General features: G+C 43.0%; 1 protein-coding gene across 7 annotated transcripts in view; it reads left to right on the top strand.

Moving 5' to 3' along the window:
* PITPNM2 (phosphatidylinositol transfer protein membrane associated 2) overlaps window positions 1–14443 on the top strand; it is a 221502-nt gene that overhangs the window by 114744 nt on the left and 92315 nt on the right. For all 7 annotated transcript variants that reach the window (XM_083476373.1, XM_083476378.1, XM_083476379.1 and 4 more), the window contains one exon: window positions 1215–1391. In XM_083476373.1, coding sequence (XP_083332499.1) covers window positions 1314–1391 — 78 coding nt within the window. In that variant the 5' untranslated portion in view covers window positions 1215–1313. The remainder of the gene's footprint in view (window positions 1–1214; window positions 1392–14443) is intronic.

Here is a 14443-nt window from a genome sequence, read left to right on the forward strand (position 1 = left end):
CAGGAGTTGCTTAGTACTGAGGCCACATACCTCTAATTCTTTCAGGTTGTGTATGGGTCTCTGTACAGTGGTACCTCTGTTTACGTATTTATTTTGTTCCGGAGGTCCGTTCTCAACCTGAAACTGTTCTTAACCTGAGGTACCACTTTAGCTAATGGGGCCTCCTGCTGCCACCGCACCGCCACCGCACGATTTCTGTTCTCATCCTGAAGCAAAGTTCTTAAGCCAAAGTTAAGAAGGGTTAGCGGAGTCTGTAACCTGAAGCGTATGTAACCTGAGGTACCACTGTATACGATATGCTGGAAGAGAGTGAACCCAAGCAAAGCTAATCTAGATTATACACATTTGCATGCTTCTGCTTCTGCTTCAGCTGTCCAAGGGGAGGAAGAAGGAACTATGAATAAAAGTACTGCTTAGTTCTTCTCCTTTCCTCACCAGCAGCTTCTACATGTTTTGAGGTTTTAGTTCATATCCATAAGGACTAGAAACTTGCAGAGGAAAGCTAAAAATTTAAGAATTTGATTCCCCCCCCCCAGACAATTTATGGATTGGCCTGCCCAGGACAGGGCCAGACTCTAAATACATAGAGCACCCTTTAATGGTGTGCGGTGGTTTCCTTCCCTCTATTTTGACTTCTCAAGAACATTATGAAGTGGGTTAGGCTGAGAGTAAGGGACCAGTAAGCTTCATGGGTGAGTGGGTCTACCAAGACCTAGTCCAACATCTTAACCTGTGAGTAGCCAATATTGTGTCTTCCAAATGTTGCTGAATTACATCTCCCAGCATCCCCATCCATTGGTTATGTTGACTGGGACTGATGGGCGTTAGTGTCTAAGAAGCACTGAACAGGCTATCCCTGTTCTAACATTTTACACCACACTGGCTCTCACTGTGCACTTCTCTCCCTGCAACACAAATTTACTTTCCTGCATTGTGACTGATGAGGTCTGATCGTGTGTGTGTGTGTGTGTGTGTGTGTGTGTGTGTGTGTGTGTCCCCCTACTTTGGGAAACACGTAATTTGAAATTTATCTCAGATCTCTGTCAGTGTTGTGTAATGGTTCTAGCCCTGTGATTTATTAGGAAATAAATCTGTTGTTTTGGGCTGCATTCCAAAGTGTAATTCAGGAAGTACTTACCCTTTGATTAATGACAAGTTTTTTAAAAAATTCATTCACAAAATTAAATGCACCTCTCTTTCTGTTTTCATTTCAGGGGGCATCGATGCATGAGCTTACTGTTATGTAAGCAGCCTCCAGGAAGCACCTCTGGCTTGCATTTCTGACCAGACCAAAGGGCTGCTTGGATTTCAAGATGCTTATAAAAGAGTATCGCATTCCACTTCCGATGAGTGTGGATGAATATAGGATTGCCCAGCTGTACATGATACAGGTTGGTTCACACAATTGTTCACATGCTGTCCCAGAATAACAGATTGTATGGTAAAACCATAAATGGCGTGAATTTTCTTTGAGCCAGTGTGTAATCAGAGGAATGCCAGCTTCTGAGGTACGCAGAAATCTCTCTTACCTCTTGGCGAGGGTGATTAACTGAGTGCATAAATTGATGAATGACTTTAAAAATAACCCATGAAAGTGGCATATTTAGCACACAGTTTCTCATGGAGTCTTGTTTGTTTTTGCGTGGCTTCACCCAAATATGCTTTTTTAAAAAAAATCTCTTCCCAGTTTCTATAAGATGTTTAAATATGTTTTGAAATGTTTAAATGCTGCTAAGCCGGGAGAAAGTGATGCTACAGAGAGGAAGCTATGAAAAAAATAACGGGAGGCTCACAAACTTGTAAAGCGAGAAGGTGGGGAGAGGGACAGACAGCTTGTGTGGGTAGGGATAGATGAATCAGTTTATTTCCATCCTGTGTCATTTCCTCCTATATAAAAACTGGTCTGGGCCATCCCAGATATGTATATATAAAAAAATCATAGAACAGAGTTGGATGTGACCCTGAGGGTCATTTAGTCCAGCCCCCTGCAATGCAGGGATATGCAGCTCTCCCTTACAGGGATCAGACCTGCAACTTTGATGTTAACAGCACCACATAGTTCTACAAAAATTTAAAATCATATACTGGTGAGGTGTCCAAGGACTACCCTCCTTCTTTTCTAACATTTAGCACCTGCTTGGACTTGCTGGTAACTTCACTGTGTCCATGCAGTCAAGAAATATTTTTAAATGGTCCCATGAAGTGGTTTGTTTCCAGACACAATTCAAAGTGCTGGTTATGATCCTTTATGGCTTAGATCTAAGCTATCGGAAAGACTGTATTCCCTCGTTCTCAGGCTTTGAAATCTTTGGGAGAGGCCCTTCTATTGGCCCGGTCACCCTCACAGGCACACTTGGTGGGGACACAAGAGAGGGCCTTCTTAGTGTTTGCTCTCAGACTTTCAAACTCCCTCCCTAGAGAAGTTAGACTGGTTCCCTCCTTGCTGTCTTTCAGCTGGTAGGCTTTTCGAGATGGACTGCTGTTAATGAGGGGCCTGGTGCTGTAAGTGAGTGAATGAGTGAGTGTAAATCATTGTTCCCTCCCATATTTTTAACTGTCCTTTTATCTGAAAGTTGCCTTGAGTCCCTGTCAGGGAGAAAGGTGGGGTATAAATAAATATAGAAAAATAGTAACGGTTATAATGTGCAGTCCCTTCCTGAGGAGAAAAAGTTGGCTGCCTCCCTCTGCCTGTAGGGACAAAATTTTTTTCCATGCAATGTCCTTGTAAAAATCATTTTGGTGGTTGGATTTGACTGGCTTGCAGCATGCCAGTTGGCTAATAGCTATGCACATGTTGTTATAGACCTTTGTAAGGCTAATCCTAGCCTTAGGCATACTTAAGGCTTGTTTGCACAATTAAAATTTAGAGGTTATTATCCTGAGGTAGCGCCTTCTGCCGACACAAACCACCAATTCTGGGGTGTTCCAGTTACACAGCCTTTCTGATTACCTTGCGTTATTTAGTTGCCTGTCTTTCTTCACGCAATTATGAGAATTCCACCCACACAAATTTCAACTGCCAGTGTTCACATGAGCCTTAATTTGGGCTTGGAGAGAAACAAGGCCAGAGCCTCCTGATATTTCCCTGAAGTGGACTGCAGCCCACAAAATGTTATGCTACAGTGAAATTTATTGGTCTTTAAGGTGCCACAAGGCTTTTTAGCTTTGTTTGCTGCAGCAGACTCACACACTACTGGAAATCCTTTCTTACCTTTCGTGAGGTGTGGCGGCATTGCGGCCGGTGACACCTCTCCCAATGCATCCCAATGTGGCTGCCTGCCAGACGATCCTGGGCGTTAGGGTGCCAGAAAGGTTCGCACATGGCAGGAGGTTTGAATGTAGCCTGCCTGCCAAAGTGGCCAATGACAGGCAGGCTGAGGGGTGGGCATTCCTGGAGGGGCGGAACTGACTGAGCTGCAGGCTTCACTCAGGTCCACTCTTCGGGTATTTAAACAGGTCTGCCTTGGCACACAGATTGTCATTGGATCTTCCGCCCACCCTCCCTTTGCATTCTGCTCCCTATATTTGTCAATTTGTGTATGTTTTTGACCTTGCTGTGGACTAAGTTAGTTGCTGTATTCAGGGCTGGGTAGGAATTCCCCCCTCATAGGCACTTTCTGAGGGTTTAGCCTACCTCATTGCAGTTGTCACAGCTGTGGGCAATTTAGGCATTGGGTAAGCCTTAGTCATGGTTGGAGGGGAGGTTACAAGCCTCTGCCTGCTGCTCCAAGAGAAGGGTGTCCTGTTAAAGGGATCCTGGAGGAGGTGCTTCTGTCCAGATGCCCAGGTAGTGGCTAAGGCAATAGTCCTAATACCCTCAAGGTGGTGATCAAGGGGCTCAGATTATGATTGCTGGGTCCAGTACTTTTCATGTGGGGAGAAGCAGCCCTTGAAGTATTGAGATCCTGAGCTGCATAAGTTGTTTTCTGTCAAAACCAGCACTTTGAATTTAGCCTAGAAACTAATTGATAGCCAGTGCAGTCATCTTAGAATTAGTGTTATATGCTCAGACTGTTCTGCCCCAATCCATAATCTGGCTGCTGAATTCTGCACCTACAGAAGTTTCTGAAACATCTTCAAAGTTGCACTATGTATAACACATTACAGCAGTCTAGCCTAGACAATACCAGAGCATCTACTTTTAGACTGTCTCTGTCCCTATAGGGTAGGCTTCCTCAACCTCGGCCCTCCAGATGTTTTTGGCCTACAACTCCCATGATCCCTAGCTAGCAGGACCAGTGGTCAGGGATGATGGGAATTGTAGTCTCAAAACATGTGGAGGACTGAGGTTGAGGAAGCCTGTTATAGGGGATCAGCAGAGCCACCAGGCAAAGCTTATGGAAGGCTCTCTGCTGCTGAGGCCACTTGAGCCTTAGAGACAATAATGGATCCAGGGGTATTCCTAAGCGTCTCCTTCTCCTGCAGAAGGAGTGTAATGCCATCCATAGTAGTCCACATCTGCACCATCTGGTCTAGGAAACCACCCACTAACCGTGTCTCAGTCATTTCTGAATTAGGCTTCAGTTTATTGGCCCTCATGCATTCCATAACCAAGGCAAAACATCAATCTAGCACATCCACTGACACACTTGCACATGTAAAGAAGTGTCACCAGCATTTTTGCTGACAGCGTACTCAAAAACTGCTAATGATTCCACTCATAGATAGATATAAACAGCATGGGAGATAGTAATGAATCCTTTGAGACCCCACATTGAAGGCAGATGGGACTAGGCACAAGCCCTGTCATCTGAAAATGACCGGAACTACCACAAAGCAGTGCTGTCCGCCCTAACTCAGACAGCCATTCCAGAAGAAAACCATGGTCAATGGTACTGAAAGCTGCTGAGAGATCAAGGAGAATTAGAAAGGGCAAATACACACCCTGCCTCTCTCCCAACAGAGATCATCGTACAGGGTGACCAAGGCGGCTTCCATGCCCAAACTGGGTCAAAACCCCGACAGAAATGGATCTAAAAAACAGTTGTCCAAGCAGGGGAGATTAGCAGCTGGCTGGTAATTACTTAGATTTTCTGAATCCAGGAAGGATTTCTTAAGGAGTGGTCTTACCACTGCCTCTTTTAAGCTGGAAGGAGCCATCGCCTTACAATAATCACCTCCCTTGCTCAGCTGGCTGTCCTCTCTGTGCTAGTTTTTTCAGCTCTGAGGTTCAAAGGTCAAGAGCACCGGTGGTTCCTCAGGCCAAACCAAACACCTTTTCCATGCCCTCAGGCCTTACTAACTCATCTAACACAGCAGGACTAGACAGTGCTTTGGACACCTCTTGAAACTCATCTGCTAGAGTAGTAGAGACAAGTTCAGGGGATGTAAGCAATTTTTTTCTTCAAAATGCATTGTTAACCAAGTTCCTTGGGGCCTTTCCCTTGAGGTACTTCATGGTAATGTGTGCTTGGATTTTATCTGAACAGCGCTGGAAGCCAAGAGAAATACCGTAATGTTCCTGTGCTGCTTCTGGTTTAAATTTAAAATAGTATGTTGTAAGTGCACAATGGGTGGAGGGCCATAAAGAAGTATGGAGTTGGTCCTCTGTTCTGTATCACTTTGCTGTTTCTGTTCTAGAGGGTGTGTGCAATGAGTCATCTTGTGTCTCTCACTTTCATGCATCCTTTCTCCTCCTGGAATCCCCTGCTGAGGTTTCAAGTGCCCAAAAGCTGAGCCTGGATTAATTGTAACCTGTGAAGTGCTTGTCACTGCCCTCCCCCACCACTCCCCAATTCTTTCCCCCTAGAGCTTTCATCACCTTGGCTGCCTGCTGTCCTGGTGGTTTGGCATTCTGCAATGAACACATAACAGCTTCCATCAATTAGAATTAATTTTACACTACAGCAGTGGACTTAATGTACCCTGGATTTGCTTGCAGATCAGCAGATGTGAACTTGACTTTGTTGTCTTGATTAGATTTTAGACTCCATCAATACCAACATTTTCCCATCAGGTGCCTTCTTAGTACAAATGCAGTGTTAGAGAATTCGGTTTGGTAGCATTTTCACCCTCCATTTTCAGTGGAGCATTATGGGCACTTGTTTGTGGTTTATTGTTTTCTTAACTTATAAGCCACACTTGGAAACTGAATTTGAACTTTAAGACAGTTTATAATTTAAAACAGTATTAAATACCAGAATAGTTAAAATACTAAAATTACTAAATAAAACACAATAAATTAAAAAATAGAACCAGTAACAGAGTGAAATATTTAAATTACCCAAGAGCTTGTAAAAGAAGAATGAGCTTCCCCTACTGCCACACTGCTGATGCTTTAGAATTGTAAAAAGGAGTAGTTTATAATGCAGTTGTATGTGAGATTCCCTTTTCATCATTTATTTTCATGGGAAGAAAGGGGATGCCTTCGTCAGGAAGCAGGAATAGCCTTTGTTTCATCCAAGGTGGTCGGGCACACAATGCCGTTTGTTCATCACTTCCTCTTACCTTCCAGTTGAAGGCAGCCATTTGGGTACAATCCATTTCTAATACTGTCACTCAGAGATGTGAGAACAGAGTGATTCTGCCTATCTGCAAATGTCAGCTTTCAAACAGCAACAAGAAGTGCAGGGTGCATGTTGTTAGTCTTGCCTTTTCTTTTCTTTTCTTTTCTTTTCTTTTCTTTTCTTTTCTTTTCTTCTCTTCTCTTTTCTTCTCTTTTCTGTCTTTATGATCACTTTATCATGGCACTCATTGTAGCTGCTATGAATCTAAGAATGGTTTATTATTTTTGTCGGGTTTTAAATTTTTTTTTTCTTTTTCACATTCTACAAAGACTGAACATTTCTGTTATGTAGACTCTGAGTATATTTCAATTTCAAAACTGTTCTAATTTTAACCACTGATTTCAAAACTGCACCAGCTTTTTTCTCATGTAATGGGCAGAAGCTTCCTAGTAGTTCATATTAGCCCCTCCCCTTTTAAGGAGCATTACCTTATAAGTTAAAGCCTCTTCTAAGTGATATCCTAGGAAACAGATGAGCTGTTTCTCCAGGACCCATTTCTAGTCCTTATGTGCCTACTGTGAGAAAGTGGTGGAATCATGATTGATGGAGTGTTCCTCTTTTGTAACAGCTTAAGTTGGAAGGAGGGAATACATGGAGGCAGTTTCTTTCAAGTCTTTCGCATAAAACATTTTGCACTCTTCAAAGAGTAGAATGGACCTGAGCATGCTTCAGGTTTTATTTGTTGCTACTCCAGACACTAACAAACTCCAGTAAAAGTTGTCTGGGCCCAAGTAGGCCATGCTCTAAATGTCCAGCTACTTCCAAAGTTTGCATCCCCTTCCATAATATCTCATAGCCTAGTATTTTCATGATGTTCTGCATTTATCTGCCCTTGCTCCACACAGTTGGATGCCAGTGCCTACAGAGTGGGAAAACCTGAGGCAGTGTAAGGTCAGGACATGAAACAAATTCCACTAACTAGGTGTGACCAATGCAGCAGCATACAAACATTTTTGGATTTCAACTCCTTTCAGTCCCAGCCAGCACAGTCAATGACCAACATCACTTGGAGATAGGGATGGGGGACACATACGATTCATTGTGCATTCAAAGCTAGATTTATCAAGCATTCACTTTTCAAAACAATATGAAAATTGAAACACAATCACCCTTCAAAATTTGCACTTTTTCAAATTTTTTGATGCATTTTTCCAACCAAACAATGCTTACAAAAGTGCATGTATAGGGGAAAATGTGCTTGCAAATGAATAAATGAGTGGGGGAAAGCATATTAGGAGATATCTCTTTCAAAATGTGTTCTTCAGACTAAAATTTATTTATTAGGAGAATTTTTATGAGGATTCTTTTTTAAGTTCACAAATTGCTACATAAATCTGGAGAACTGAATGTAAGGTCGGAGAAATGAGAAATGGAGAGAATTGAAATTGGCTGATCTATCTATCTAGAGGGTTCTATGTTAGTTTTCCCTGTATTTGACAAGGGGCGGGGAGCAGGACACACAATTGTCATTTCCTGTGGTAACAGCATGTTAAGGGGATAATGGCTAACATTTGCTTTCTCCCTCTGTCTCCTTCCCATCTTTATTCCTATAATGACGGCTATGTTGTTATCAACCTATTCCAGTCATAATTGTGGTAACAACAATGGCAAAAGCCACGGGTGAGATGTGGCTAAGTTTGAAAGCTTTTACTTGGCTAATGGATGCACTTACTTCATCTTTGTATTTAGACATTTAATGCATCCCAGCAGCAGCAGCCCAGACTGCCAGTGTCCTGATACAAACTAAATTGCAGCAAAATGCATTACAAAGTAATATATTTTAAAATAGGTATTAAAACTGTGGTGGAGAGATAGCTCAGTTGACAGAGCATGAGGCCCTCAATCTCAGGGTCGTGGGTTCAAGCCCTGCGTTGGGCAAAAGATTCCCACATCGCAAGGGGTTGGACTAGATTACCCCTGTGGTCCCTTCCGATCCTACAATTCTATGAACCTACAATTCCTTGAAAACATACACTTTGAAATGTGCTAGTAAAAAATCTTTACTTGTCGAAACAAGCAAAAAATCCAAATTACCCAATGAGTGCTGCTGCTCTTGATACACTGCAGTCTTGCTTAGGGGATACCTTTCCCATGGCAAAAAAATAATTGCCCTCTTGAGGGGTTAAATTAGCATAGTGAGAAAAAGAGCATTATCACCAGGGACTGCTGTTGGGAATACATTACTCTCTTATAACTTTGTATAGTTTACATAGAAATATGACGAACCTATTGCAAAATAGGGGAAGGGAAGGGGGATGTGGATTTGGGGAGTTGGATTTACTTTGCCTATATGTTAGATTTTTGAAAGAGAAATATATATTTCACATTAGCATTCCTATCCTAAATAGGTTTTCTCAGAAGTCCTGCTGATTTTGCTGGAGTTAACTTTCAAATAGTCATGCCTAGGATTGTGGCTCTGCTTCTATCTATCCTCTCTCTCTCTCTCTCTCTCTCTCTATCTATCTATCTATCTATCTATCTATCTATCTCTATCTCTCATCTATCTATCTATCTATCTATCTATCTATCTATCTATCTATCTACTCTATCTACAGTGGGACCTTGGAAGCCGAACAGAATCCTTTAGACGTCCAAAATGTTTGGGAACCAAGCCGCATAAGCCGCGTCGAACATTCGGGCTCCAAGGAATGTTCGCAAACTGGAACACTCACTTCTCAGTTTGCAGCATTTAGGAGCCAAAATGTTCAACTCGCAAGGTGTTTGGGATCCAAGGTACAACTGTGATTTGTACACGGAAACACTACTTTTCCAGTAGCCACAATGGGCTTAGTTCCATGTCTTGGGAGACTGGGGTGGGTGGGGGTGCTCCTCGCCCTCTGACACGGCCTGTGCTGCTTCATTTGTCAGATGAAGTGAGAGTCCCTGGGCCATAATAACACTTTAAGATCAAAGCTCCATCTATCTCAGTGTTGTATGCAAGCACTGACTGCTAGGGATTCTCCAGGGCACCGGTTTTCAACCAGTGTGCCATGGCACCTTGAATGATGGTCAGGAGTGCCATGCGAAACACTGGCCTCTGTCCCTCTTTCCTTCCCTCCCTCCGCTGATGCCTTCTCGCATTTCTGCCTCCCAAAGGCTTGTGTTGCAGCCGCCCTGACTACAAGCTTCCCAGGTGAATGGTGCCTCTGGGGCTGGTTGGGGGGTGTTGGTTGCCAGGAGCCGAGGTGGCCTTTGGGCAAGCAAGCAAGCAAGCAAGCAAGCAAGCAAGCAAGCGGGTGAGGGACCCCAGTCCACCAGCCTTTGCTGTTGGGAATGGACAGACAAATCCCAGGAGGCACCTCTCTTTGGGGTGGGGCAGCCCAGAGACCAGGAAAAGCAGCAGCAGTCACCTGGAGGTCTCTCAGGGACAGGAGGCTGAAGAAACACTCCACAAGAGAGGGTGCTTAAAAAAGGGTAAGAAGCCGCCAGCTCTGTAGGCAAGGAGTGACATAGCTGGGCTCCTGAGCCCCATGGGGTGCTGCAGAAAGAATGTAGTTGCTCAAGGGAGCCATGGACTCAAAAAGGTTGAAAAGCTCTGCTCCAGGGTTTTAGAAAGGGATCCTTTTTTGCTCTATCTGGAGATGCTGGGCATTGAATTTGGAACCTTCTGCATGCAAATGTTATGCTCTGCTGCTGAACCACAGCCCTTTGCTTCCATGAAAACTTAGGTAACCATAAATCTGCTTGCTATTTAAGAACCCCATTTATGTCGGATGGAAACCCTATTTGACCAAAGATGATAGTGGCACAGAAGTGAGTGTGCCAAGCATGAGCAATGATGGCCCCCTTAGTGCACCTGCAGATCCCTGAAGCAATGAGCATCTGTCTACAGCCTTTGAAATATGTTTGCATTTCCTCTCTTAGCATTTGGTGGTTGACACTTACTTGGAAAGTTCATCCCTTTTTCTTGCGTGTGTGTGTGTGTGTGTGTGTGTGTGTGTGTGTGTGTTTTCTTTTTTGAATGCTGATCAAGAAGCAATTGATCTTTTGGTATGCTCGGCCATCTGGAGAATGCACATTTTTCTTTTCTGTCTTAGAACACAGCGGGAGCTATATAATTAGGGCTAGTCATCTTTTTCAAAGAATCTGATACAAATTCCTGTGAATCTCTGCTTTAAAAAAATTAAAATAAGGCATACCCGAAAGGTTCATAAGCATTTAAGTGCTCTATTTATTTCAGTGGGGTGTAGTGGCCAACCAACTACACAATGTCTTTGTAAGAGGATCCCAATGCCTTCTGCAAAAACAAATCATGTGTTTATGAGGGAGAATTGGTTGGATAGTAATCTGAAGCAGAGAAATGGAGGGCAGAAGGGTCAAGTATCTTTCCTCCTACCCCCCACAGCTGCTTCTTTGCTCTAAATCTCTCTCTCTCCCCCCCCCCCCAAAGCAGCTTCTCATTTTTTCATTTCTCTCTGTTTCATCCAGTGACTACTGAGGTGTCAGATCATTCTGATGAAAATGGAAACATGAGTAGAAATTGCCAAAACTTGTATTTTGTGACCCATGTCTGGAATGGAAATCAAGCCATTGTTGCTTTCAGCCTGCAAACAAAACATAATTGATTACATTTCCCCATCTCCATTTGCATTGCATTTCTTTTGCATTTGAATGAATGGGTTGGAATAATGTAATGACATTGACATTTGCGTAATTAATTATGCAATTTACATAGGTTATGTAATTTCACCGCAGAGTGACAATGACAAACGATGTAATTTTTGATGGAAGACAAACAGCAGCAGAAAAGTGACAGTGCTGCATGTGACTACAGTAGAGACTTGAATGCCTTGTGAAGACCCAGTAACAGCTGCGTAGAGCAAAGAAGCACAAGCTGCTAAATAAAACACTCTTGTGTTTTAGAAGCTAAGAGCTTCAGTGTATCAAATGGCTGCTTCTTCTTCCTTAGTGGCTTCCACAGGTCTCAGTTTGAACTGAGGCTTAGTTATGTGACTAGAGGTCCAAAGGCATTGCTGTGAGTGGGAAAATCAGAAGCCTGGTTGCTACTGAATAAGCTGAGGGAGGCAGGCAAGCAGGCAGGTACGCTGAGGAAGAGATACAAGCAGGTTGACAGCAGCTTTGTCTTGGCTCAGGAGACGAGCTGCTCAGGCTGAGGCCAAAGGCTGAGGTGTTAAGAAACTCAGTTGACCCCTTGGGTTCACGGTTAATGAGCTGCAGTAACACCTTCTAGCCATTTACTTTGGTGGTGGCCAAGTGCAGCAGAAAGCAAATCAGACTTTTTCTTCTGGCGACACAATGCTATTCAGGTCTGGCTGACCATCGTATCCAGACTGAAACCCCCTTGGTATCTTATTCTCAACCCCAGAACCGTTCTGAAAGCCAGGGCTCAGTCCTGGAGTATAAGGAATGATACAAAGAAGACATGGCTGCTGAGCATACGCATGCCCATTGGGGCGAGGATTGTTTCTCTGTCAGAGCAGCGCCACCTGCCCATGAGGCAAGGTGAGGCGACCTCCTCAGGTGACAGGATCAACAGGGGCAGCATCCTGATGCACATCATCATTATTTTTTGAACTTATTTATTCAAGGTCTCAGGGCGGTTCTTACTCCCTTGTTCCTGATGTAGATCTTCACTCACCCCTTCTTCCCTGGCTGGGGGCACCATTTTGCAGTTCTCCTCAGGTGCCAAAATGTATTGCCAAAATCCCCAGCGTTAGAGGATGTAGCTTCCTATTGTTCTTGACACATGACGTGCATCTTTACAGAAATAAAGATTTGGGCCTCCAGCTGTGCCAATCATTTACTAATACATCTTTTCCAGATACCACATTTCGCCATGGGGGGGTGGGGAGAATCAGAATTTCACAACTATCCATTTGCTTTTCTGTAAGATAAATGTCTGGGTATTTTAAGGATTTGCATAATTTATGTTGCACATACAATCAGGCCCCTTTGGCCACAGGATGCTAGTTTGCTGCCATTTTTATACCAATAGCATTGCCTCTAGGTAAGCACTGCATCGCTATATCTGCCTGAGTGCTCCTTGTTTGTATTCTGCGTGCATCCCTACAACTGTCTTGGAGCTGCCCGAGTTCTGCTGGTATTGATCTTGGTTCTCAGTTTTCCAGGAAATCCAGTCCAAGGCTCTCATCCTGGGCATTGGCCCATGCCCCTTTGCACAGCTGCTCTTTATTTATGTGTGTGTAGAGATACAGCAAGGTCTGGGCAAATGGCTTCCTCTCCTAACAGCTGTGTGTGTGGTGTGTGTGGAATATGTCCTTGTGAGGTATCCAGATGAATAGCACCGTATTATGTGACCATCTGTTATGGGCAGGCTGAAAAAGAGCAATCCCTGACGGTTGTTATTAGCAAGCTACGTCCCCCACTCTCTCATACACACTTTACACATGTCTGTGCCTAGCTGACTGTCCCCAGACAATACACAATGCAGCTTAGTTTCCGTTGGCCAGACTTGCCCCGAACCATCTGCCCAAGTTGTGATATGGGGAGAATAAGTCACATGGGCTGGGACCAAAAGAGCCGTCATAGTTGCAAAGGTTGCATGGATTGCGCAGCAGATGCACTAGTAACAAGCCTTTTGTGACCACCATAAAATCATAGATTTGGAAAGTAATTGGAAGGCTGCCAACTGCAACGTAAATAGAGTCTGTCCACTGACCAAGCCCTACATATCTATGGCTATCAGTTGGTTGCTAGATTTTACAACCTGACTCTTCCTCTCAATCTACTTTGTATCTGTGTTGCAGACAAAATACTTTTTCATAAAGTAAGTGATTAATATACTGAATTTACTGCCAGAAAATGTGGCGATAGCTTAAATTGATTTAAAAGAGAATTGGTGAATTTTATATAGGGGATGGATCTTTCACTGGACTAGTGGTATTATTTTGTTTCATTAATGGTGTTTTATTGCACTGTAAACCATATATTTGTTTTAATATGCTGTTCGCTGTTTGTTGGGGGGGATTGGGGCTGGAAAAACAGCATGTAAATAAACCATAATAATAATAATACTCTTAATCAGTGCTTTTTGTGTGTGACAATACTCACTAGTTTAGATTATTGTCACCTCTTTTTTTCTTTCCATGACACTCATTCTATACTGGGACCCACAGCACTTTTATCAAGATATGAGTACCAGAACCTCACTTTTTTAACCAAAAAAGCACTGCTCTTAAAAAAGAATGTGAGTACATGCTTTCCCCCTCTGCCCAGAGTCAGAGATTACCTTTGGGAATCTGTGAGTCATTCCTCTATTTTTCTGGCCTGCACACTGAACCCAGTGTATTAACAATGGGATCCCCCGCCCCAGGTTTTTGTCAGCCAGGTGGTTTAATTGGGCTGGTCACACTGTGGATTTCACTTGTAACTGGTAGAAAGGGCACCAAAAGCTGCATCAATGGAGAACACCACATTATTTGAAAAATAAATAAGCAAGCTGTTGGAAATTTTCAGCATTCATTTTAATAACACCACCACCACCACCACCACCACAAAATGGACTTATTTTCAAGTTAACACTGAACTGAGCCAAAGTTAACCTTCCTCTACTCAGCCTCATTTTGTTTTGTTTTTAATTCAACTGATTTTAACAAACATATATAGAGAAAATGTACATTTTAATACATATAACAATACTGTAGCCATGGTAGAGATAAGTTGGATTTATCTATAACAGTATCAAAGGGAGTTCTGACATTATTTTTCAAGAGTCATCTGTTTAAGCATACTACTATTGTGTAACTGCCATAACTTTTTAAAATTGTAGCCAGGTTAGTCTAAAATCTCTAAAGGCTAAGCCCTTTCTCAAGTTTAGCCCCTGTTTTTACTAAGTGGCCTCCTTGTATTAATTACATTTTCTAAAGTAATATATCATACATGGATCAAATGGAATCCAACTTATTTTTGTGTGTCGTATGTAAAAAAATGCATGTTTTGACTCAAATGACATACAC

Source organism: Podarcis liolepis (genome assembly GCF_965112155.1).
Source record: "Podarcis liolepis genome assembly, chromosome: 15".
Lineage (NCBI taxonomy): Eukaryota > Metazoa > Chordata > Lepidosauria > Squamata > Lacertidae > Podarcis > Podarcis liolepis.